Below are 25,565 nucleotides of genomic sequence, written 5' to 3' on the forward strand. Positions count from 1 at the left end.
TTGCCCTCTTTCTGTTCTCCACTGTCAGTATTGAAGAAAGATTCTGTTCCTCAGACTGGTTAAAAAAAAAAAACAATATATATATATATGACTAGGTTTTGTGCTCTGGTTAGATTAGAAATTAGAAATGTAGGAAGTGTGTAAATTCCTATTGATTATAAAGCAAAATTCAATGAGCTTGATTTTGTTATTGTTGAGTGATGATTTACTTGGTACTTATTTTCTTCATTTTCCATGTTGAGGAGGAGATAAGGAAAAATGTGTCTTAAAGAACTATGATCCAGAAATTGAAATATAATGGAATCCACTTATAATGAAGTCGTTTACAACATGGGCACTAGGAAATAGGACCAACTTACTTTATAAACCTTTATGTCTAACTTTTACTAAATGTTTGCCCCATGGTATATCTGAATGTGGATGAAAATTGGTTATGTTATATTTGGGGTTGACTATAGCTATTAAATATCTCTAATTATAACATTAGGTGGGTGGAATATCAAGGATAGAGTTAATTTCTAAACCAATGTTTTAAATGGAAAGGACTGAAATCCAGACCAAAATTTATTGTGTCATTGCCATAATTATACATAAGAGCTTTAATAATGATGCAGTAAAAATATATTTTTATTATGGAAATTTTTTGTTGTTGTTCACAGTTTTTTTTATTGAAGTATAGTTGATTTACAATATTAGTTTGAAGTGTACAGCATAGTGATTCAGTATTTTCACAGATTATACGTCATTAAAAGTTATTACAAGATAGTGGCTGTAATTCCCTGTGCTGTACAATATATCCTTGTTACTTATCTATTTTATACATAGTTTGTATCTCTTAATCCCATACCCCTAACTTGCCCCTTTCTCTTCCCCTCTCCCCTCTGGTAAGCACTAGTTTGTTTTCCATATCTGTGAGTCTGTTTATTTTGCATATACATTAATTTGTATTATGGAAATTATTAAACACACACAAAAGTAGAGAGAAGAGTACCATACATATCCATATACCCATCACCCAGCTTTAGTAACCATCAGTCTCCCACTTTTCTTTTTTCATTTCTCAACTATTTTTGCTGAGGAATTAAGTAAAAATTTCAGACATATTTCATTCATCAGTATTTAAGTATATATCTTACAGATAAGAACTTTAAAATTATAACCAAATATTGATAGCATACCTGCTAAAATTAACAACAATGGTGCATTTTTGAAATCCAGGTGAATATGAAACTACCAAAGTCCAAGTAAAGGAATTTATCAGTTTTGATTTACCAAATGGGGAATAGTTTGTTTTTTTTTTAAACCCCCAATTCTAGTGAGGTTTTGTTGTTGTTCTGGTTTGGTTTTCACCAGAAACATTTAAAAAATCATACCATCATCATCCCCTCTTTTAAAGGAGAGAGATAAAGTAAGCAATGTGGATGCTTTTAATGCCTAATTTTATTTACACTCAGGGTACTTCACAATATACTTGTACCTCCTCCAGGCCAGGCTCTGGGTGGTGGGAATGAATATATGTGTCCAGTGAAACTCAGTACTTTCTTATATGATGAACATTTCCCATCTGTTTTAAAGGAGAAAGCTGATGGGATGTCTTTTGCATTATATTTTAAGAATAAAATTCGGAATCCCTAGTGCTAATGGTAAGATTGATATTCTAATACTCTAGCTCTAAGCCTAGCTTTGAATTCTTTGAATAAGGGAAGCCATTTCTTATGGCTTCTAACAGTTAATGCTTTTTTCACTGATCTTCTTTCCGGGATTTTCTTTGTGAGACTTTTCAAGCTTAATAGAAGTGAGTGCTTTGGGCCAAATCAAAGCTTGCTTCAGCCCTGGCAAGACTTATATTTAAAAAAATAATAATAATAATAATAAAAGGAGAGAGAGAGATTAGGGAAGACAGCTATTGTCATGTGTTTTACTCAGCTGTACTGAAGCAGAATTAGTTGTCTCAGCCAATGGGAGTATTTATGAGGGAAGGAGGAAGGCAGGGAGTTTTTGGATCTGTGTAACATATATAGCTCTGTGCTGCTTTTTGCCTAAAGGTGTTAAAGATTCTGACTAACTGGTAACTGTATCCACCTCAAGCTGTTATAAAATAAACTGATAGTACTTTAGATGGACCTTTACTACTTGCCAGCAGACCTAGGCACTGTAGGAAGCAAAAAGATGACTCCTATTTTATACCAGAAGGCTTGGATAATAGTTAACTTAAAAAACCCATGTAGGGACTTCCCTGGTGGCGCAGTGGTCAAGAATCCGCCTGCCAATGCAGGGGACACGGGTTCGAGCCCTGGTCCAGGAAGATCCCACGTGCCACGGAGCAACTTAAGCCTGTGCACCACAACTACTGAGCCCGCGTGCCGCAACTACTGAAGCCTGCGCGCCTAGAGCCTGTGCTCCGCAACAAGAGAAGCCACCACAATGAGAAGGCTGCGCACCGCAACCAAGAGTAGCCCCCGCTCTCCGCAACTAGAGAAAGCCCGCGTGCAGCAACGAAGACCCAATGCAGCCAAAAATAAGTAAATTTATTAAAAAAAATTAAAAACATGTAAATGTTTTTGATTACTTCCTGGTTGAGCCTATAATCAAGTGGCAGTAATACCATGTGAAAGACTGCATGTGCTGGCCTCTTTTGTGGAAGACATTGTCTGCCTCCCATTTTGTGTCCAGGTGTATGTAGATTTTTGAGATTTGCCTTCTTAGTATTAAGACTGAAATTATAAAGCAGCTTTCCTTAGACTGATCATGTTCCTTTGGTATGCGGTTGTTTGCCTGTCCAGTGTGGTTCTGAGCTAGCCACACTCAAATTCTGCTCTTCAGTGTGCTCTGAATGATTGATGAGAAGGTAGATAGTAAACCGGATAGAATTGGTAAACTAGAAAGGACCTAGAGAAATCCTCTTGTACTTCTCCTTTCTTCATGTAGGATTATGTCAGAACCACTCTGGAAAGTCAGTACTCTTCTTTAATATTTCAAATTATTCATGTATTTAAAAGAACTTTTTAAAGATGAACTCTGAGCGAGACACTGTGTTCAACCTCTGTCTTTAGACAACTTCAGTCTGGAACAGCTGCTCAGTCTTTCTTTGACATTCATAACCTTGATACTTTTGAAGATTACAAACTAAGTTATTTAGTAGAATGCCTCTCAATTTGAGTTTGTCTGATGGTTATGTTGGTTCCCCATGATTAGATTTTGGGTATACATTTTGACCAGACTATCGTAGAGATGATGCTGTGTTTTCCTCATTGTGTCCGTTCTATCAGAGGAAGCACAGTTTTGATTTGTCCCGTTACTGGTGATGCTCATTTTGATCGTTTGACTAGTGGTGGTTCCTGCCCGGTTCTCCATGTAAAGTCACTCTATTCCCCTACATAACTAATAAGATTTTTGTGGTGAGGGCTTTGAAATTGTGTCAATATCCCGAACCTAATCAAACTTTAAATTTATTTCATTTGTATCTCTGTGGACTTGTGATTTCCTATTCCATATTCTATTTTGTTCCTATCATTATTCATTTTAAAGCTCAAATTATCCCCTTTTTGGCCATTAGGAGCTCCTCCAAGATGGTGTCTGTGTCATTTGACATGTTCCCATTAAGTCTCTGAGCATAACTTGCTTTTGGAACAACAAGATATTCCAGGCTCTTTTTGTGCTTTCCTGGCTCTAGCCTTGAAACCAGGTATTTATTTAAGTAGCCCTCGTTCTTTTTAGTAGAGAATGGTATTTAGAAACCAAGATCTGTGCAGAAGCTATGCTCACCAGGGAGGTGTCATTGCTTCTAGGCCCCCTCAGCAGACAGAGCTAGGGAATACACACATACACACGCATACACACACATGTGAAAACTCTGATTTTGCACCATTACCTCCACTTCCAATCCAACACTACAGGGTTCATCCTAGTTTTTTTCTCTTTCCCTTAATTTTTTATTCAAATTTTTTATTGAAGTATAGTTGATTTACAATGTTGTGTTAATTTCTGCTGTATAGCAAAGCAAAGTGATTCAGTTATACATATATATATATATTAATATTCTTTTCCATTGTGGATTATCGTAGGATATTGACTATAGTTCCCTGTGCTATACAGTAGGACCTTGTTGTTTATCCAGCCTATATATAATAGCTTACATCTGCTAACCCAACCTCCCACTCCATCCTTCCCCCAACCCCCTTCCCCTTGGCAACCACCAGTCTTTTCTCTGTGTCCATGAGTCTGTTTCTGTTTTGTAGTTTCATTTGTGTCATATTTTAGATTCCACATATAAGTGATATCATATGGTATTTGCCTTTCTCTTTCTGACTTACTTCACTTAGTATGATAATCTCTAGTTGTATCCATGTTGCTGCAAATGGCATTATTTTGTTCTTTTTAATGGTTGAGTAGTATTCCATTGCATATATGTACCACATCTTCTTTATCCATTCATGTGTTGATAGACATTCAGGTTGCTTCCATGTCTTGGCTATTGTGAATAGTACTGCTATGAACATGGGTGTTCTTTCCATTATTATAACTACTTTCTCTGACACTGAGAAATCTGGATCCTTAACTTGTTCCATCAATCCCCTTGTATGCATAAGTCTGTTATTTCTGCTGCCCCTCACCCCCACCTTGCGTGGCCGCCCTCCTCACTCTGCTGGGGCCCTAACTCCCCATGTCAGATTGCACCCCTCTCGTGGACGTCTTCCACTTGAACTGCAGCACATCCATGCCAGGCTGCCTCTCTGTGTAAATGCCCTCCTCACCGTTCTTGGGCTCTAATGTCCCCCATGAGGCCATCTCCTTGCATGGTTACCCTCCTCACTTTGCTTGGGCCCAGTCTCTCTGCTTGAGGCCACCCTGCACTCTGTTTTCATGGGTTGGTTACAAAAGGAGATTGGATGACTGACAAGTACTCAAGAATTGGCCCTAATGAGAGGAAACTAGGGCAGAGGTTCTCTAAGTGTGTTCTCTAGACCAGGAGCATCAACATCACTTGGCAACTTCTTAGAAATGCACAGTTTCAGGCCTTAGCTCAGACTCGATGAATCAGAGGCTGTGGGAATCGGGCCCCGTAATGTGTGTTTTAAGAAGCCCTCCAGGAGAATCTGATGCACACTAGTGTTTGAGACCCACTGTCCTGGGGAAGATAGATTTTCTACTTAGTATTCCAGTCTTTATCGAGGTTATCTCTTGCATAATGAAGATTCCCTGGTTGTCAGGTGTGCCTAGGGACCATTTTTAGGGTTTTGGAGCCATCCCAGCATTTATGGCCTTGCGTCTGGGTCAGACTGGAGTATCTATCCAGATCAACTCACAGTCTGTGGAAAGCCCAGTCCTCTAGGGAAAATTATAAAGCTGTAGAAGAATTAAACTTTGCTTCGTCTTGTTGGTTTAGAAACCTTTTTATTAAAGCTTAACAGAAACAGTTAAAGCAGGAATCAGAAATGGTAACAGCAATATCAAAGCAATGGAAGTTGTACAGTTGTTGTTTTTTAATTCTAAGGTCACATATAAAGATATACAATTAATGAACTATTACTTTCCCATACAAGCTATGTTTTCTGCAGCCATTAAAATATTCTATGCAATCCTTGTGCACCGTTGGTGGCAATGTAAATTGGTATAATCATTATGAAAACATCTTTTTTTTCCTGAATGGCATGAAAATATAAGCCAAAATACCTGTGTTTATACTAGAGAACAAAGCATAGTTGGTTCAGTGTTGTGACCTTCACCTTAACTGGGTTATCAGGGAATCTGTTCTTTGTTTAGATTCCTGGGCCAGATATATTCTGTATCCTCTAGCTTTTCTGTCAGCAAAAAGGGATAATTATGACACAGTACCTGAATTAAAAATACTTTCAATTTGTATTAAAGGTTCCCTTAAATTAAAACTGACTCCCTTCTTAAAAAGTGATATTTCTGATTTTTTTCATTTTCTTTATTCTCAAAGAAGGCTCTTATTACTGTTTTTCACAAAAATTTTGTAAATGTTTCTGGTGGGTTCTCTGTTCTGTATTCATGTGAATAATAGTTTTGAGAATATCTAGGCGTGTAATACCTCTGACTTTTTCTGGACTGGAAACAGTAGATACGTAAATACATACCCACTCAAATTTAGAGTCTAGGAGATGAAGTAAATCACTTAACATGAACTTTGGCTTAATTTGGTCTGGTCCTTACATATTTGCATTTATGAGTAATCTTTTGAAAATGTTTCACAGAAAATCATTAGCTTTGAAAAAGGAAATTTGAAAAACTTAGTATTCCAAGATTTATGATATAGATTTTTAAATTCATGAATTTATGATTTGTGACTTTAGCATTTTTGTGAGTTTTCCCCTAAGAGCCATGACACTAATATTTTGTAATTTTGCAAAAGTCCTGATTGTCAATATATGTCCTGTGAGGATGGTGAGGAGCAAGTCTTGATGAGCCCAGACTTCTTTTCAGCATCTAGATTTGAACTTAACTTTGTTTCTGAGTGGAAAACATCTCCAAAGAGAAAGCCAGCTACTAGTGCTGATGGTAAAATTGAGGAGAACATGAAGGCCAAGGAAGTTATGGTTTTAAGCAAGAAAAAAAAGCAATTTGGAATAAGCTAAAGCATGCTTTAACTTATCAAGTTTCATAGTAATTTCTTTCTATGCTATGAACCCATATCACTGTATACTTTATATAAGCAGCAAAGTGCTTCATAAAACTATCTTAACTATTATGTTAGCCAGTAAAAATTTGCTTATGAAAAGAGAAAGAAAAAACATTTATGGAGAATTGGAAAGTACCAGAATTTATCAATAACTTTGGTCCCATATTTATAGATTCACCTTCATTTTCATTTTTTCAACTACTAACCTGCATTTTATAGCGTAAGTTATATGTTACATTATAAATGATTTACAAAGTCTCGGGACAACCCTCATGTATACCAAGGTCTATAGTAGTGAAAGCTGGGGAAGGAGAGCTCCATATATTTTTTTTATAAGATTAACTTTAAAATAGTAATATTTCATTAAGTAAAAAAGTACCTGGCAGTTAGAAACTCTGTCTTACTCATAAATGTTAGTATTACTAGCATCTGGAGCTAGATGATGAATAGGTTCTCAATGTGTACTTTTTGACATAAAACGAAGTTAGACTTTACTTGAATCAACAGTGAAAACTGGATATCCTAACTTGGAGTAGTTTGTTCTTATATTCTTGTTTTGGAAATATCACGTTGGAGATTGTGGTAAGAATAAAAAGCCCATTTAGGCCCCAAAAGGTTTATCATAATATTCCTACTTAACTTGTTGGCCAATGCTCTTGACACCTTTCTGTTGAATTGTATTAGATAATGTTCAGGTTTTGTATTTGCCTGAGGCATGTGTGAGTAGAAGCCAAGTTATAGGGAACAATTTGGAGTAACAGCCTCTCCATAAAGAGTGAAAAAGCACCTCAGAGATAAAATTGAGTCACCGACATATAAAACAAAAAGAATTCTTCTTTTTCTTTCTCAACCTTTGCATATGTTTAAAAGGATCATGTTGAAGAGGATATTCCCCCTTGAGCTAAAAGCTTAAAACAGATTTCTATCTATAAGTCACTTTACATGTGTATCCTTTAGCCCTTGGATGTAGAGGGGAAATGGGTAATCTTTAGCAAGTTCTGGCCTGTCCTTTTCAATTACAGTAGCAAAAAATATATATATATACATATATATATATATATATATATATATATATATATATGTATATATATGGGTATACCTCCCGATTTGAACTCCAACCAGGGAGATCTGAATACAATACTGTATGTAGAATTCTTTACAAATGCTTAAGTCAAGATCTCTCACCAACATCATTGGACTCAGTGTTCCAACTCTAGGTGTAGCTGACAATATTCACGTAGTTTCTTGTAATAAGATATAATTAAATCGATTTTAAAAGTTAAATTAGGTCCCTCCTCCCCCTCTCTCTCCTTTTCTCTCTCCTCCCTCCATTTAATTAGTTCCTCCACACTTTTCCACGTCCACCATTTGGAGGAAGTTTGTGACATCAGAGTGACTTGAGCACACTCTTCATTTCACTGCCTGTCCTATCGCAGTCATTTGTTTTAAAATGATACATGATATTGGAATTATGAAAGACAGCAACAGACTAAGCCTCAAGAGATCCCTTTGAGTGTTCTTCCTCATGCTAGTTATATAGTCAGTTTCCCCCTTGTAAATTATTACAGTGGGGAATTTATTAGGGAAAACATCATTTAAAAATTTTAACAGCTGCTATAAACTCTCATTTGTCAGCTCTCAGCTGACATTCAAACAGCTGCAATCTGTGAGTGAGCTTTCACTTTCAGCTGCTGGAGGTCTTTCAATTTCTGTTCCCATGGAAATGAGGAGGGCTGGATGGGTGGAAGGGAAGTGAGGGTTGACATACACACCTCCCCATACCTTATTTTTCTTGCCTCCTCACAGTTTCCATGGAAATGGGAACATAAATGCCACTCTACCCCAAGCTTTGGAGAGCAATCATTCATGTGTAAACGTGTAAAAAGTAGATGGACCTTAAACAGGCATACACAAAAAACTAATCTTACAGCCTTTTCTCTACCTGTACAGCCAACCCTAATTGCAAATATATTTTTATTTGATCTACTTCACCTCAAAAATGATTAAATTAACTTTTAGAAAGTTAGTTTGATACTACCTTTTTTTCAAAGTGAGAATTGTCTTAGACATACTCTTATTGATTGTCAGGTATATGTCTATATATCTGTCCTTCGTGTTTTAAGCATTTAGTATGCGTGATGTTTTTACTTATGTCTTTCCCCCCAAGATTAAAGAAATGAATTTCAATTTAGGAAACAGCATCCAATTGCATAGCATAAAAAGTCTCCTCAAACAGTCTCATTGTTATGCACTACTTTAGAAATTGCCCCACAGAGCAGAGGTAATTATTGGCTCTGTCAAACATATCAAGGAAAACTGCCATTTTTAATTGGTTATCACAATCTTCTCATTTAGGTAACAAAAATATCCTATGTTAAGTGGATTTCTATGTCTTTCCACTTATCAACTCTCTGTCATCACATATCTCCTGTAATACCCATACTCAAGGAAAATACATGGGCATAGTCTTTATCTGTCTTTTTTATTCCAATATTTAAACTGCTTCACAAAATCCCTTTGAACCTTGAGACATTAAGAATATACTTAACTGAACAAATCTGCATTAGGCATCTATTGAGTATTCAGCTTTGTGTTCGATTAAAGCAGTAGATACCAATTTTAAATAAGGCAGGGTTCTTTTTTTTTTTTTTGCCATAAGGCATCCTAATTGGGTTAAGAAAGTTCAAACCCAGGAAAAACTCATTACAGCCATATGTGATTATTAAAAGTGGAATAGACTAGTTCTAAAGAAGTTTTAGGAGAGGAGGCATAACCTGGCCTAACCAAAATGACCAGGGAAGACTTGCTTTAGAAGACCTCTCTTTTACTGGTTTCAATGGTCCTTCCTTTCCATTTCTACTGTCGCTTTCTTTTATTCTTTTAAATTTTATTATTTAAAAAAAAATTTTTTTTTTCGGCCTCGCCACATGGCTTGTGGGATTTTAGTTCCCCAACCAGGGATCAGACACGGGCCCTCAGCAGTGAAAGTGTGGAGTCCTAACCACTGGACAGCCAGGGAATTCCTGTATTGTCACCTTCTTAACGAAGGCATTTTCTCCTGAACTATTTTCATAACTTTATAAATATTCTTTCAGTTGCTACCTTCCTCCTTTTCTTTATCCCCCTTTCTAGTTTAGCATGTATACCATTTCCAATGAACATTCTTACCAGCACAGTTAGGATATTTCTGTTGCCCTATTTTAAAAACCTCAGTGACTTCTTATCATAACCGGGACAAGACTATTTTTTTAAAAATACTATCTATCTATCTATTTATTTATTTATGGCTGCGTTGGGTCTTCATTGCTGCGCGTGGGCTTTCTCTAGTTGCAGAGGGCGGGGGCTACTCTTCGTTGCGGTGTGCGGGCTTCTCATTGTGGTGGCTTCTCTTGTTGTAGAGCACGGGCTCTAGGCACGCGGGCTCAGTAGTTGTGGCTCGTGGGCTTAGTTGCTCCGTGGTATGTGGGATCTTCCTGGACCAGGGCAGGAACTTGTGTCCCCTGCATTGGCAGGCGGATTCTTAACCACTGCGCCACCAGGGAAGTCCAGGGAAGTCCAGGGACAAGACTTTTTTAAAAAGATAGTTCTAATGTCAAATATTCTACCTTCTAAGTCCTATAAGCTACCGAAACAATTTAAAATTTAAGTATTTTATGTTCTTTCATATTCCAGATTGCTTCTCATATCCAGAATGGGTACAAACATCTGTTAAGCCCATGTGCCTGCTTTTTATTTCAGAAAATATGGTCACTGAACTAGCAACTACCAAAATAGGTTCACACTTTCATCAGTTTGGCAGCAACCTAGATCTTCTAGTGATCTGGCTCCAGGATATTCTTTCCAGCCTGCTCTGCAGGTGCCATACACCAGGCACCTAGCTCCTCACCCAGACAAACATAGCTGTGTAGCACAGTTTGTAGGCCCATGTTTTTAGATCCATGCCTTTGCTTACAGCACTTCAGCTTCCTTTGTGGAATGGGGAAAGAAATAAGCCATAATGAGCTGTTCCCTCCTTATCTTGCCCCTCTCTGTAGCTCTTACAGTCCCACCCTACTGTTATACTCTCTGTAATTTACATTAAAATACTAAAACCTACACAGTGTGATATAATATGTGTTAGTTTTAGTGTACACCTTGGACTTGATTAATATTTGAAGCACCCTGATAAGGGAAGACACAGTCCAGGGGTAGTTGGTTAGCATTGGAAAGACCCTAATCAGGAGATAACTGCTATAAATTCAATCTACTTATATTTAACTCTACACTAAAGGGTTTTCTAATTAGCATAAAGGATGTCAAATAATTTTTAATTGGATTGGCTAGAAATGCTATATAGGCCTTCTAGCTTTACATGGATTGCATGTAAGATTCTGGTAAGCTAGCAGTCTGAAACCTGCAGGATGGCACCTGCAGCCGAATACGCTGAGCTTGTTGACTCTCACCTAACAAACGATGCTTCCTGCCTGGTAGAGAGGTAGTGGGGAGGAGACGTATGGCCATGCTTATCTCCAATCCTTGGAGGCTACTGATCTCTACCAAAAAAAAAAAAAAAAAAAAAAGACGACGAAGAAGATGAAAAGAAAAATCCTGACACTTGCAAATGGTCAATAGCAACAGCTCCCTCCAGGACAATGCTTGTTTACATGCTAGCTCCATTTTAAAGTCTGTCCTAAATTTCCTTGTAGATTTGTGAAAATATTCTCCTCTAAGCCATAACAGTATGAGGCTCATATTTCAATGATGGCATAAATCAAAGTCTGTAGTGTATTGTAAGTTTCTTGATGAAAGGATTGTGTCATAGCTATCTTTGTATCCCACATGGCATCCGGCATAGTGCCTTGTACACAGTAGATATTTGTTGAATGAATGAGCACATACATGCACTTCCCAATTCTGTAAGGAACAGATCCAGCATTGGGTCATGGGGGCACTGGGTGCCAATGTGTGGGTTCCCAGAGTTCCACTAATTCAGCATTCAGAGTTCTCAAGGAGTCAGTAGTAATTGTCCATAACTACCTCAGCTCTAGTTGGCCATCAGTACAAAGATGCATTGGGACTGTCATCAGCAGCAGAGGAAAGTAGCATTGTCTGTGTCATCTTCAGAAATCCATACCCAAATGTATCTCACGTTGCTGTTTCTGCCAACTCTGGCTCTAGAGGATGACGATGGAAAAATCTTCAGGAAAATTATTTTTCTTGTTCTGTATCTCTTAACCAATTTGAGGCAGTATATATAGCTAATCAAGTACATAAAAAGGTTAAAGTAACAACAGAAGATCAGGGAGAAGAAATAAAAAAGGCACAAGAATAACATAGAGACTGTCAAAAGCAAAATAAAACAATGTTTGTACAAACGGTAGTATCATATAGTAGTTCAAAGCAAGGACTTTGCATCTGGACTGCCTGGATTGGAATGAATCCCCACCTTGCTAGCTCTGTGACCTTGGGCAAGTTATTTACCCTTTCTGGCTCTCTGTTTACTCCTCTGTAAAGTGAGGAAGATTAATAGCACCTACCTCATAGGTGTGAGGCTAAAATAAATTAATACATGTAAAGCATACAGCGTCCAATGCCTGGTATATAAGGCAGTGCTTGGTGTGTTTGCTGTTTCTACAGTGATATGGCCAAATCATTGCTCTAAAGGCAGACGAATGCTAATTTCAGTCCGTTTGAAGTCCTTCTGTCTGTGTGTTTACACACTCTACCTCAAATGAGTAATCTTCATGCCTTGAATCTCCCACAAATTGGTGCTTATACTCTCTTGTGGAACTTACCACATTCTACCCTAAATAATGCAATTATTTGTAAGCTGCTTAAAAGCAAAGACTATCTTCTTTGTCTTCCTCTTAGCACACAGAAGAGTGCTTGCATAACAGCCTGGCTTACACAATAGCTCTTTAGTAACTATTTGTGGAACTATGAAGGAGACAATAGTAGGTTGGTCCCTGGAGGCCCTGTACCTTGGGCTGGTGCCTGTGTACCTCTCATACCTCTTCAGCCTCAGCTAGCCTTTTCTCTCCTCACTGTGCTCCAGCTGGCCTTCAGTCCCTCCAGCCAGCTTCATGGGCATGTGACCTGCGTGACTGCATTTGGTTTAATGCTCTACTGTCACCTTGAAATTCTCACTTTTTGGACAAGGGGCCTTGATTTTCATTTTGTATTGGTCCTGGCAAATTATGTAGCTGGTCTTCCTCTTTCCCATCTTGTGCCCGTCGTGCCCTCTGCTGGGAACACTCTCCCCCACTACTCTTCACTGGCTGACTTACTCTTCAGGTCTCAGCTTCGTTGTCAGTCCTCAGAGAAGCAATAAAAATTAGAACCTTGTGCACTGTTATCCCTCCACCTTTACGTCTCCCTAAGAGCACTCACCTTATGTAAGTGCAGTATTTATTTCAATCGTGTGATCATTTCTTCACAGACTTCCTCCCCACCAGACTGAGCTCCTTGAGGGGACACACTGTGCATGTGTTCCTGGATGGCTATGCCTGCTACACTGTATATAATCAATACATATTTGTGGAATGAGTGAGTGAATGGGTGATTTTTAAAAATGCAAAGGAGGGATGAGTTTTTCTTCCCATGTTAAAAAGTTGGTGTATAAAAATGGCAGTGCAATCATCTTGCAGTTTAATACTGCTGCTGATAACTTCTAACCAGTTTGACTTACTACCTTTAAGGTAGTACCTTAAAGATAGGTGAATACAGAAAAGTTTCCCCATTTCTCTTTCTTTCCCCCTGCTTTCCTTTTCAGAGAGCCTGGTATGGTAAAGGTGAATCTCTCTGAAGACAGAAGTACGCAGACTGTTTTATACAGCTGCTGTTTGGCATATTAGTCTTGAATTAAATTTCTTACAGCATAAATATCTATAGCCTTCTGTCTACTGTGAATATTTTTCGCAATAGTATATATTTACTTTTGATCTAACTGCCAGTAGCAACCGACGTAAGAGTACTGCTTCAGGTTTCTCAGCACCCTCAGTGCAAAGGCCAGCACTATTCTAATGAACATAGCATTTGATGGTAATAAAAAACAGTGTCCTACTTAGCTCCCCTATCATTCTTCCCCTCTGTCTCATTGTCTAGTTTTAAATAAGCTTAATTAGCTCGCTCTGAATGCATAGCTGTATCAGCTTTCTGTGGCCCAGTTTGGGGACTACATCTGGTTAATCTACTCCCTGGAATCAGACCAATACCATTCAACATGTAACCAGATTTCGTGTATTACATACCATCTTACAGTCTTAATTTTTAGCACTTGGTAGTCATTCTATATTTTCCAAAACTATAATAAACATTTTAAGCAATACATTTCTAATAAAAAACTCATTCAAAAGTGGAATTTTACATGAGATATTACAGTGGATTTTGAGCACCTCCCACCAAAGGAAATAAAAGCATCCAGTATGGTATACCAACTTAAGATATCATTGCTTTTTAATCATTACAAAGAGAAAACAGAGTTTCCATAATTCAGCCTAAAATGGAAGTTAACCAACATAGTGAGATAAGGATTTGTATTGCTTTAAAACAGGTAAAATGTCTTTTTTTCTCCTTCAAGTATAAAAAAATCTGAGAAAAAGACTTAAAAACCAACAGAAGGAATAGTTGTGACCCAGTTGCAACTGCTGCATGTGGGTGAAAAAAAGAACCCATCTTTTTTTTTTTTGCACAAATCAGTACATGAAGCAGGCGGAACAGAAAGAAATAAATATGAGAAACAATACACAGAGAAGGGCATTCTCAATGAAGCTGTAGGCCTCAAAAAATGTTCCATCTAAGCTCTGACTGATTCCAGTACCTTAAGGTAATTTGCTTTGAGCTGTAAATCTCCTGGATTGTTTATGCCTCAATACTTTTTTCAGAAGCCTGGGAGAGAAGGAAAGTATGTAATTTCAATCTGCCCCCTCTTGAGACTTTATGGAATTTTAAGCAGGCTTCTCCCAGAGTTAAACTTCTGGTTCAGTCACCTTAGGGTCTATTTGACCTTCCCTTTTTTGTTCTAGTTTGCCCAGAAAGTTCAGGGAGGAGGTGTATATATTTCTGAGCTCCTGCTTTATGCCAGGTAAGATAGCAGATATCCTAGGTTCATGATCTCCCAGTCAGGTGTTAAAATAAAGTATCTCTATCATCTTGCAGTTGATTTGCTCAGTTAGTTGCAGCAGGCGACTGATGAGGCTTAGCAAGGGTCTTGGGTTTGAGAGCTCTGTGTGCTGGGTGGATGACAGGCATGTAACATACTGCAATTAAGGCTTTACCTTTGGTGTCAAAAAGGCCTATTGGGTCAGTCATTACCGTGGTCCCTGTGCATGTCACTTAATCTTTCTCAGTGTACTCAATTTATTGAATGGGCATAGTAAACCCAGTTCAACTTTGTAAGGCTTAAGTAATATAAAATATGTTAAGTGTTTAGCCCAGTGCCATGGCATGCTGTATGCGCTTAATAAAAGGAGATGGACGTGGTAGTTGTTATTTGTGTTATACCCCCATTTTAAAAAGTAAATAATTGAAGCTATGATTAAGAGGTTTATTGCATGATATTTTATTTTATTTTTTTATTTTTTGGCCCTGCCACGCGGCTTGTGGGATGTTAGTTCCCCGACCCTCGGCACTGAGAGTGCAGAGTCCTAACCTCTGGACTGCCAGGGAAGTGCCCTGATTAAGAGGTTTAAATGAATTGCTTCTATTATAATTACATATCTAGTATTTGACAGAGCAAGATTTCAAGTATAAAGTAAGCCTGTTTAACCCCTAAATCACCCTACATATAATATTGAGGAGTAACTCTATTGTTTAAATAATTGTTCTTGAAGCGTATGGGTTTTCCCTTATTTAAAACTTGATTTTGTCCTTATATCCAAACTGCTTATATAATAGATTCTTGAAATATTTTAGAACATTAAAAATATCAGTTTTTCCTGAGATTCTTCCTGATCTTAACAAATTTATTCTCTACTAAAGTTTATTTAATAATTGGTTGTTTGAAACTCAGGATGGGTATTCCCTTAGAAACTGATGATTATGTTCTCAGGCCAGTTCATAAAAGCCTCTCTAGCCTGTCTGTCACTCTTCCCTTTGCAGCACTTGATGTTTTCATCCAGTGGTTTTCAAACGGACAGTGTATTGCCTGAGGAGCAGGCAATTTATAAAAATAGAGGTGCCTGACCATACCTCAGACCTTTTGAATTAGAATCCCGAGGTGAATGTGCTGGATCCGTCCCAGCAGGAGCAACGGCAGGCTCGAAATCCTGAGACAGGACAGAGTATGATGCATCTGAGGGACTGAAAGAAGTCCCATGTGGCTGGAGTACAGACTGGTCGTCTCTGAACTCTTTTGATCGTGTATTCCTGTCAGTAAAAGGAATTTAAGCACATACCTCCAGTATATGAGTATTCATTTAAAAATAAATTATGTACATGTACTTTGATAAAATAGGCACAAATATAGACATTTTTAAAAGTTGAGGTTAAAAAAAAAGAAGTAGAACTGAAAATTCTAATAGTTGCCTTTTGCCTTTTCCATGTTTTGGATCCTTTTATGTACCCCTTGGGATGGGTGAACCCCACTTTTGTAAAATATAGGCATAGAAAGTGAGGGGTAGAGGTAGATAGAGACCAGATCCTATAGCACCAGCAGAACTATGTCAAGTATTTTTCTCTTTATCCTAAGCACAAGAGGCAATTGAAAAATTTAGGAAAGGGAATGACAGCAGATTTGCATCCTGAAAAAAAAGTTGACTACCTTTGGGAGTAGAGCAAGCATGGACACAGGGAGACCAGCTTGGAGGTAACTGCAGTGATGAGAGGTGATTATGACTTGAACTAGGGCAGTGCCAATGAGGTTCAAAATAAGAAGACAAGCTAGAGATATATTTGGAGGCATACACTATAGAATCTAGTGACTTCATGATCATTGATGGGGGAGAGGTCAAAGGTGACTGCTGGGTTTCTGGCTTGAGCATCTGGATGAAGATGAACCATGGAAGAGTAAGTTGGGGGGTAGGGAGTGGGTTGTGTCTCCAGGTTGAAAATAATCTCAAATGTGAAACATCCAAAAGATGATGTGAAATTTGCAGTTGAATTATGTAGGTTGAGCTCAATAGAAGTCTTGGGCTGGGAACTATAAATTTAGGAGTTGTCAAAACATAGATAATAAAGAAATTACCTCCAGATATTATTTATTGATAGGAAAGCTCTAGAGCAGAAGTGCCAAGGAGTTCCATAAAAATAGTATACAAGATTAGATTTATAGGCCTGGAGATGAGAAATTAGAAATGAACAGATAAGCAGTTTCTATAAAATGCAAGTGTCTCTTAAAGTTGCTACAGCCTTGGGACCAGACAGCTTATATTACAACATGGTAAAGAAAGTAGAAATCAATATTTCAGAAGCTTTCATAGATACTTTGATGAGCACACTACATTCAGGAGTGAGCCATGAATGCCGGAAAGTGACTCACTTCATACAATTATTCATGAATGAGGACAGGAACCTGTCACAGGTGTGTGCACCATTAAGCTTGAGTAATTGGGGAAACTGAGCATGCCCAATGAAATGAAAGGAAGTGCAGCACTGTGGACTAATGTGTGGATTCAGGAAAAGAATGCCTAGTAATTTGATGTCTATAAGCCTTGGGAGTTATGTTAGAGTTACAGCAAGAGATAAATACTTTTCTTGTCCTCACTCCCTTAAACCATTGTATTCCTTAAGTATTGGAATACAACTAATATTGCCAGAGGCTCAGGGTCGTGTGAAATGGGTGAAAAGGGGTCAAAAGGTACAAACTTCCAGTTGTAAATAAATGTCATAGGGATGTAATGTACAGCATGGTGACTATAGTTAATAATACTGTATTGCATATTTGAAAGTTACTAAGAGAGTAGATCCTAAAAGTTCTCATAACAAGACAAAAAATTTGTAACAATGGAGATGTATGTTAACTAGACTGATTGTGGTGATCATTTTGCAATATATACGAACATCAAAGCATTAGGTTGTACATCTGAAACTGATATAATGTCATAAGTCAATTATACCTCAATAAAAAGGAACACAATGAATAATCATTTATAGGCTTTTATGTTCTCTGAAGGTTTTTCCCCCAGTACCCTGAGGTAAAATTGACTCTGTTCCCCTCCTCCTAATGCTAAAACCTCTAAAAGAGTCAGAGTAGCTTCTTTTGCTAAATACCATGAAGAGGGTTAAGTGAAGCCTATAAGGACATGCTCCCTCTTCTTAGATGTCTTCTCCTCTTGATTTCTTCCCATCTATTTCATTCCAAGTCCTTTGGGCTTCTGCAAACTAACTGTTAGAATTTCGGTTCCCACTGATCCACTTTCTGTCCACAGATCTTGATAGGTGTTCACGGAAGTGACTCTGAATTAAAAACTCTCAGCCTGGGCTTCCTTGGTGGCACAGTGGTTAAGAACCCGCCTGCCAATGCAGGGGACATGGGTTCGAGCCCTGGTCCGGGAAGATCCCACGTGCCGCGGAGCAACTGGGCCTGTGTGCCACGACTACTGAGACTGTGCTCTAGAGCCCGCGAGCCACAACTGCTGAGCTCGCGTGCCACAACTACTGAAGCCCGTGCACCTAAAGCCCGTGCACCTAGAGCCCGTGCTCCGCAACCAGAGAAGCCACTGCAATGAGAAGCCCACGCACCACAACAGAGTAGCCCCTGCTCGCCGCAACTAGAGGAAGCCCACACACGGCAATGAAGACCCAACGCGGCCAAAAAAACCCCAAAATTCTCAGCCTGCGCCCCTCCCCCCATCACCAAGAAATGTGGAGCTATGCTACTTATCTATTTTTTTCTCTGTCCAGTGATTAATATATTAAATTGGGATCATTGTTGTTTATCCTAAGAAATTATCTGAAGTAAGAGCAATATGTAATGGTTAATACCTTTGGCCTGTTCATTTTTTAGGCACTCAGACCTCTGACCATCAGGAAAATATTGACTAGATCTTATCAGCCTTTTTCAAAACTAGTGATTTACTTTGCCAGCGTTTGTATCTATCACTAAATATTTTTATGTTGTTTATTTCTGAAATAGAGAAGCAGATTCATCAAGCCCTGAAATAGCTCTTACAAGTGACTGGCCCCCTGTTAAAATTTAGCACAGGGAAATACAGCATTATTTAATGGGGCAAGGGAGTCTACATGAACCAGTCATAATGAAAATCCTCCCCCACTGAGGCGCTCCCCCCACCCCAACAAATTTCCTCTTGATCACCCTTGTACCTTTTATGAACATCTGCTATTGCACTTATAAAACTATATGGTAATTAGACACATAATCGGCACTGTGTCTAGACTGTCAACTTCTGGAGGAGCTTTGCCTTAATCATCTGGTCGCAGGCAGTAGATCCAGGTGGTTGAAGAGGGCAGACTCTGGAGGTAGACTGCCTGGATCCCATTTCTGACTCTGTTTACCAGCTGTGTAGGATCTTGGGCAAGTTATCTCTCTTCAGTTTTCTTATTTGTAAAATCCAAATAATACTTCACAGAGTTGTCTATCATAGGTGTATTCCAAATTTGTGACTTAAGGGTTCTATTACTCCATTAATTACTACCCAAAATTTAAGATTTATTCTGTTTTAAGGCACCTGAACTCCTTAAATGTTTAAAAATCACATTTGATAAGCAGGAAACCTAAGCAAATCGTATACATAAGAGAAGTATGTTTTATTAGAAATAACTAATGCACATGAAATTCAAGTATTAATAAGGAGTATTCAAAATAACGTAATAAAAGTAAAAAATATGAAATAAAGTAACTCAGGTGGATATGGTTACTGAGGTAAAGATTATTAAGACAAATTCATCTAAAATTAATTGGTATACTTATATGTATGTATATTTATTCTATCAGAGTCGTATAAAAACAGGAAATACGTGCTTTAAATGCAAAGAAGAGAGAGAGCATGGGAAACGAAGAATGTTGAGCATACAGTAGTCACCCCTTATCTGTGGTTTCACTTTCCGAGGTTTCAGTTACCCTCAGTGAACTGCAGTCCGAAAATATTAAATGGAAAATTCCAGAAGTGAACAATTCATAAGTTTTAAATTTTGAGCAGTTCTGAGTAGGGTTATGAGATCTTACACTATCCTACCCCAGTTCACCCAGGATGGGAATCATTCCTTTGTCCATCGTATCCACTCTGTGTACACTACCTGCCCAGGAGTCACTTAGCCACCCCAGTTATCAGATCAACTGTCATGGTATCACAGTGCTTGTGTTCAAGTAACCCTTTTATTACAGCATGTTATCTATATTATTATTAGTTATTGTTAATCTCTTACTGTGCCTAATTTATAAATTAAACTATCATAGGTATGTATGTATGTATAGGAAAAAATAGAGTGTATGTACTATCTGCAGTTTCAGACATCCCCTGTTGATGAGAGGGAACTACTGTATTCTTTTTTTTTTCCATAAGTACTCGAACAGCTTTTTATTTATTTATTTATTTATTTATTTATTTATTTATTTATTTATTTATTTATTTATTTTTGGCTGTGTTGGGTCTTTGTTTCTGTACAAGGGCTTTCTCTAGTTGCGGCAAGTGGGGGCCACTCTTCATCGCGGTGCGCGGGCCTCTCACTATCGCGGCCTCTCTTGTTGCGGAGCACAGGCTCCAGACACGCAGACTCAGTAGTTGTGGCTCACGGGCCTAGTTGCTCCGCGACATGTGGGATCTTCCCAGACTAGGGCTCAAACCCGTGTCCCCTGCACTGGCAGACAGATTCTCAACCACTGCGCCACCAGGGAAGCCCGGAACTACTGTATTCTTATTCAGTCTTCCCCTGCTACATCTCCAACTGAGGCCTGCATGATTAACCTTTAGAAAGGGAAATGCAAATTAGTAATTACAGTCATCCCTTGGCATCCACAGGGAATTGGTTCCAGGACCCCCGCAAATACCAAACCCCACGGATACTTAAGTCCCTTATATATTGCATAGTATTTGCATGTAACCTATGCACATCCTCCCCTATTCTTTTGTTTTGTTTTGTTTTGTTTTTGGCCATGCTGTGAGGCATGCGGGGTCTTAGTTCCTTGACCAAGGATCTAGCCATGTCGCCTGCAGTGGAAGCTCAGAGCCCTAACCACTAGACCACCAGGGAAGTCCCCTCTCCCCTATACATCTCATTCTTCAAGTACACACTTACATTAAATTTATTTAACTTAAGGGGAGAGATGCCTATACTGCTCTTGAGATAGTAGGTTGTTTAAATTCTAATAATTCTTAATGACTTTCTGTTTTTTTTTAATTAAAACTACATACTAAAGAGGTTGTTTTAATTCCTTTCTTTGTTAAGAAAAAATTCAAGCTCAATATTACATTCCCTAAAATAAAATCAATTTTGTCCTGAAATATAGTTTTGAAAACTGTAACAGTCTGTTTTCTTTGATCATCTCATAAACAACAGGAGTTTCCTATCAGCTCTCCTTCCTCCTCCACCTTTTTTCCCTTTTTACTTTGTGCCAATCACAGGTGGATGCTCAGTATCACCCCACAGCACAAGATAAATAAGCTTTTGGAAGGTTTCCTAGCAACATATTGTTCTGGGAACCTGCTCTGTTTCCCTGAACAAGATGAAGCCAAACATCCTAGAATCTCAGCCAGATGGGAAAGGATTAGCTTATTGAGGGGTGTTTAATGCATTTTTTAAAATTTCACTTTGAAATGAACCTCTTAACATAACAAGATTGACTTTTAAAAGGACACTCTTCTACATATTTAAAAAAAAAAACCCTCAGTAATAGTTCCAATTTAAAAAATACAGTTTTAGAAGAAATTCTCTAGAGACAAGCTTGTAATATGTAATTCACTTATTGGTGAATGGATCCATTTTAGAACTATGTGGAAAATACTTCCACATAAGACTGATGTTCAGCCTGATACCCAGTGGTACCAGTATTCAGCTACAAAAATGTTAACATATTGTACTTCCTTCTCATTCTGTGGTAAGTGGCTGCTGGAGTAGGCTCCCTCCTCACAATGCCTCCTCACAAATCCTCTCACTTCTCCCTTGACCCCTCCTCCTAGAGATCCACGGGAAACCCCTGTCACTGCTTAAAACTCTGGGACTTCTTCCCTTTTCTCCTCAGCCCCAGGACTACTTCAGTGCCAGTGATTTGCCACTTGATCTTGAGAGTCTGGTTTTGGTTTTCAGAGTATATGATTAATACAGAGAAAAGAAAACTAGAGGAAATTGCCCCTCTCAGAGTCAAGAAAAATAATGTTGTTGTTGTTTTGTTAGCACACCATCATGTATATTTTCCCTGTTGTTTATCGATGATCTTGAGGCCACGCAGTTGGCAGTGGTGTTTTTCTTTCTCTTGCACTCTCGTTGGTCACAGCATACTGTTAAAGGTCTCTGGAGATGGAGTAGTAAAGGGTTAGAGTTTCTCATGCCAATATTCAGCAGTGGTTTTGCAATTCAGTTACATGCCGGAAAATGTTCTTTCTTCTAGTCTGACTGGGTAGGCAGTGCCCCCATCAGCCAGGTGAATACTGTCATCATGTGGTGATTGAATGATTTACACTACCTGACAGGTTTGGACTGTGTGAAACTTCCCAGTTGTGGTGAGAAGCAGATAATTCCAGTACTCACAGTTCTCCTGGATGGGAAGAACAAAGTAATTAGAATAAGCTGGGGAATGACACCTGGTGTCTTTGCGTTTTATTTAACAAATTCTGTGGCCAGATTTAAGAGAACTGAAACTATCCTCATCCCGGAAAACCATAAGATAATTTTATTTTCATTGGTGCTTTCCATTCTCTCTTGCTCTCTCTCTCTCACACACTTACATATTTTCTAAATACCATGTTTTGAAGTCGACAAGAAACAATCTGTTGAGGGCCTCCTAGGGGCCAATTACATTGGTAGGCATCATGAGGGCCATCAATACCTGGTCCTTGCCTTCACTGAGTCCCCAGTAATTAGCCAAATAATGCACTTATTATCTTTTTAAAAATTTAGATATATTTATTCTTCATTTCAAGTCATTTACATTAGGACCTAAACGTTAAGGAAAGATTTTGATGTCTAAAGGAATTATATAATTTTGATTGTCCAAGAAAAGCCTAAGAGTAGACTTAGTCTGTTATGTATAACATGTAATAGATTAAAATAGATTAATTTTTTTGAATATTTTCTGAAAACACAGTTTTAAAAAAATTCAATGAACCAGGCATTATTTTAGATCCTTTGTCATTTAATTCTCCTGACAACCATTATGAAATAGAAATTTGCCTACCAATTTTAGAATCTGTTTTCTCTCTGGTATATTATTAGCTCCATTAAAAATTTTTTGTGTTGCTCAATATTTTATTTTTATAAAATAATAAGTCTCATTTTTAACATGTTGGGAGAGTGAATTTTACTTAAAGAGAGGCAGTTAACAGAATTAACACCACTGTTAAATACATTAACAAGAAAAAGTGATGCTATATCAGCAATGTTGTAGAACAGACTACGGCGCATTTTGGTAAATAAAGTTTTATTGGAACACGGCCATACTCATTCATTTGTGTATTACCCATGGCAGCTTTTGTGCCAATAACAACAGTGGAATTGTGACCTAGATTGTGTGGCCCGCAAAGCCTAAAATACATGCTATCTGGACCTTTACAGAAAAAGTTTGCAGACCCTGTTCTAGAATCTAGATTTTCCCCCTACATTGAGTCTGGTGTGCTCCTTTAGAATGCCAGAGACTTCGTTGGGAAACACATCAGAAAATGGTTTCCTAAATGATCTGCTTGACTAACATGCTTGTCCTCTAATCCCTGCAGGTACCGACCAAGAAGCTAAAGAAATATGAGAAAGAATATCAGACAATGCGAGAGAGTCAGCTGCAGCAGGAAGACCCAATGGATAGATACAAGGTATGGGAGACAGGGGTCACCTGTCAGCACCAAGTGCCTTCTTTCCCCTAAAGCAGCAGTTGTGGGAAGTTTGTTCCCTCTGTTCCTTCTTGGTTGATGTAGACTCTGACCATGCTCAATGTCCAGGTATGTTTTCATCTCAGGAGAGTCCTGAGTGGCCAACCATAATATTTCTTTTCTTTCAGTTTGTATATTTGTAGGTAACTTCACCCGTTGCATTTATACTGGGAGTCTTCATAAGAAGCTGAGAGAAAGAGAGGGAAAAAGAAAGAGAGAAAGTGGCTCTCGACTACTTTCAAAAATGAGAAAAAAGGAAAATGGCAAAGTACGGTTTTAGCTGTGCACAGTCACATCCACAAAGACTTTTAGAAGGCGAACTACTCCAAGACTGGCACAAGAATGTTTCAGACTTACCTCTGTCTGTAGCCAATGTTCAAAATACAAACTCACTCGAAAGGAAAAATAAAAACCACAAAGCTATATTGAGCACAGCCATGGTGTTTGTTGCAACATTTATTTCCACAAACAAATTTATGAGTAACAGTGACATTTCATTACAGCATGCAGTTCAAGAATCAAGTTTAATTTGATTTCAGTTTAATATCTTAGTTAATTGTAGTATTTTAAAAAATGGGGCCAGTCATAAAGATAGCCTCAATGGTAATTAGCAACAGTGTTTCCATGAAGCAATGTTGGGGAAGTACTGATTTCAAACTTATTTTTTTTCCAACTGAAATATTCGTGTCTCTCTTCAACATGTTTTAATTCTTCAGATTCCTACAGATACAGAATGATTCCCTCCCTCTCCACATCAGTACATTAGGATAAGAGAGTATTGTATTCATACATTGAGCACCAGCAATGCCAAAAAGTACTGCAATGACATTATTAATTAAACCACCCACTGTGGGATGACTTCTGCTTGTATAACTAGAGTTGCCTTTATGTGGTCAGAGAGCTGGACACGGGCAGCTGCAGTTACACGGTATATCTCGTCTCCGTTGCTGAATTGAATAGCATTGGAGGTTCACATAGGGGAACGGTGGAAGGAGTGTATGGATTTTGTAGTCAGATCTGAGTTCAAAACCTGAATTTCTGAAAAAGGAGACAGAATTTGGAGTCCAAGTTGGGGGTTTTAATCCCTATGCCATTTGTTCAGCATCTTGGACTAATTATTGAGCCTCTTCCTCATCTGTAAAACATAGAGTATGCACATTTCCTTGAAAGATTGTTGTGAGGATGAGGGATGTTATATGTTAAGTACCCAGCACATAGTTGGTGTTCAATAAACGGTTGTGATTAGCCTTATTAGGTCCACTGCCTCTAATTACCCAATTATTACTAGAATAATATCACCTTATTTGTGTCTGCTCCACCAGTCCCTTGCTTATCTTTCTATTTCTCTCGAGTATTGCTACCTAATAATCTAACATCAGTGTGTTACTGCCCTTGTTTATAAAACTAGCTGATAACAAAATCCCACATATTGGTATGGCAGATAACTATTACCATATAAGGTGCTCATAGATAAAGTTCGAAGTTAATTTCCACCCCTCAATAAAACCAGTTTTAATGTAGCTTATGGTAGCATGCTGCTTTAGAAAGGCTTGAAGCAGTAATGATAAAATATTATTAAGGATCCAAAGTGAAGCTCTCCTACTGCTTGCATCATTCTAATATTCTTATTGCTGCCATCGTTATGAGTAAAGCCTAGGAAGGATACTTCAAAATAGAAGAGAGGGAAATGAAAGACTAAAATGGTGTATTTAAAATCAGCCTGGAACTGAACTTATTATTTCTTATATCCTTTTTGTGTCAAAGCAGGTATGTATAAATAAATAGTACAATGCATATTATTTCTTAAAAAGTAATTATCACACATATACTATTGATGTGTACAGTTTTTACTGAGGGGTCAAAGTAGAATTGAACTTTTTTTTGGTCTTTATTTTGAAAACAGGTACTACTTTTAAGCTTGAATGCTCTATTTATGCATATCAGATACCCTTTATAGCTATTTCTTTTGTATT

At 38.1% G+C, this 25,565-nt stretch overlaps 1 protein-coding gene across 6 annotated transcripts in view; it reads left to right on the forward strand.

Annotated features, from left to right (window-relative positions):
- Positions 1-25,565, forward strand: part of RABGAP1L (RAB GTPase activating protein 1 like) — a 783,585-nt gene that overhangs the window by 728,909 nt on the left and 29,111 nt on the right. For 5 of the 6 annotated variants that reach the window (XM_059936821.1, XM_059936830.1, XM_059936878.1 and 2 more), the window contains one exon: positions 23,443-23,535. In XM_059936821.1, the coding sequence (XP_059792804.1) occupies positions 23,443-23,535 (93 nt within the window). Of the gene's footprint in view, positions 1-23,442; positions 23,536-23,720; positions 24,027-25,565 lie in introns of those variants that run through there. The other variant, XM_059936839.1, reaches the window with a different exon arrangement.

This window comes from Balaenoptera ricei, chromosome 1 (assembly GCF_028023285.1).
Source record: "Balaenoptera ricei isolate mBalRic1 chromosome 1, mBalRic1.hap2, whole genome shotgun sequence".
In the NCBI taxonomy this organism is placed as follows: domain Eukaryota; kingdom Metazoa; phylum Chordata; class Mammalia; order Artiodactyla; family Balaenopteridae; genus Balaenoptera; species Balaenoptera ricei.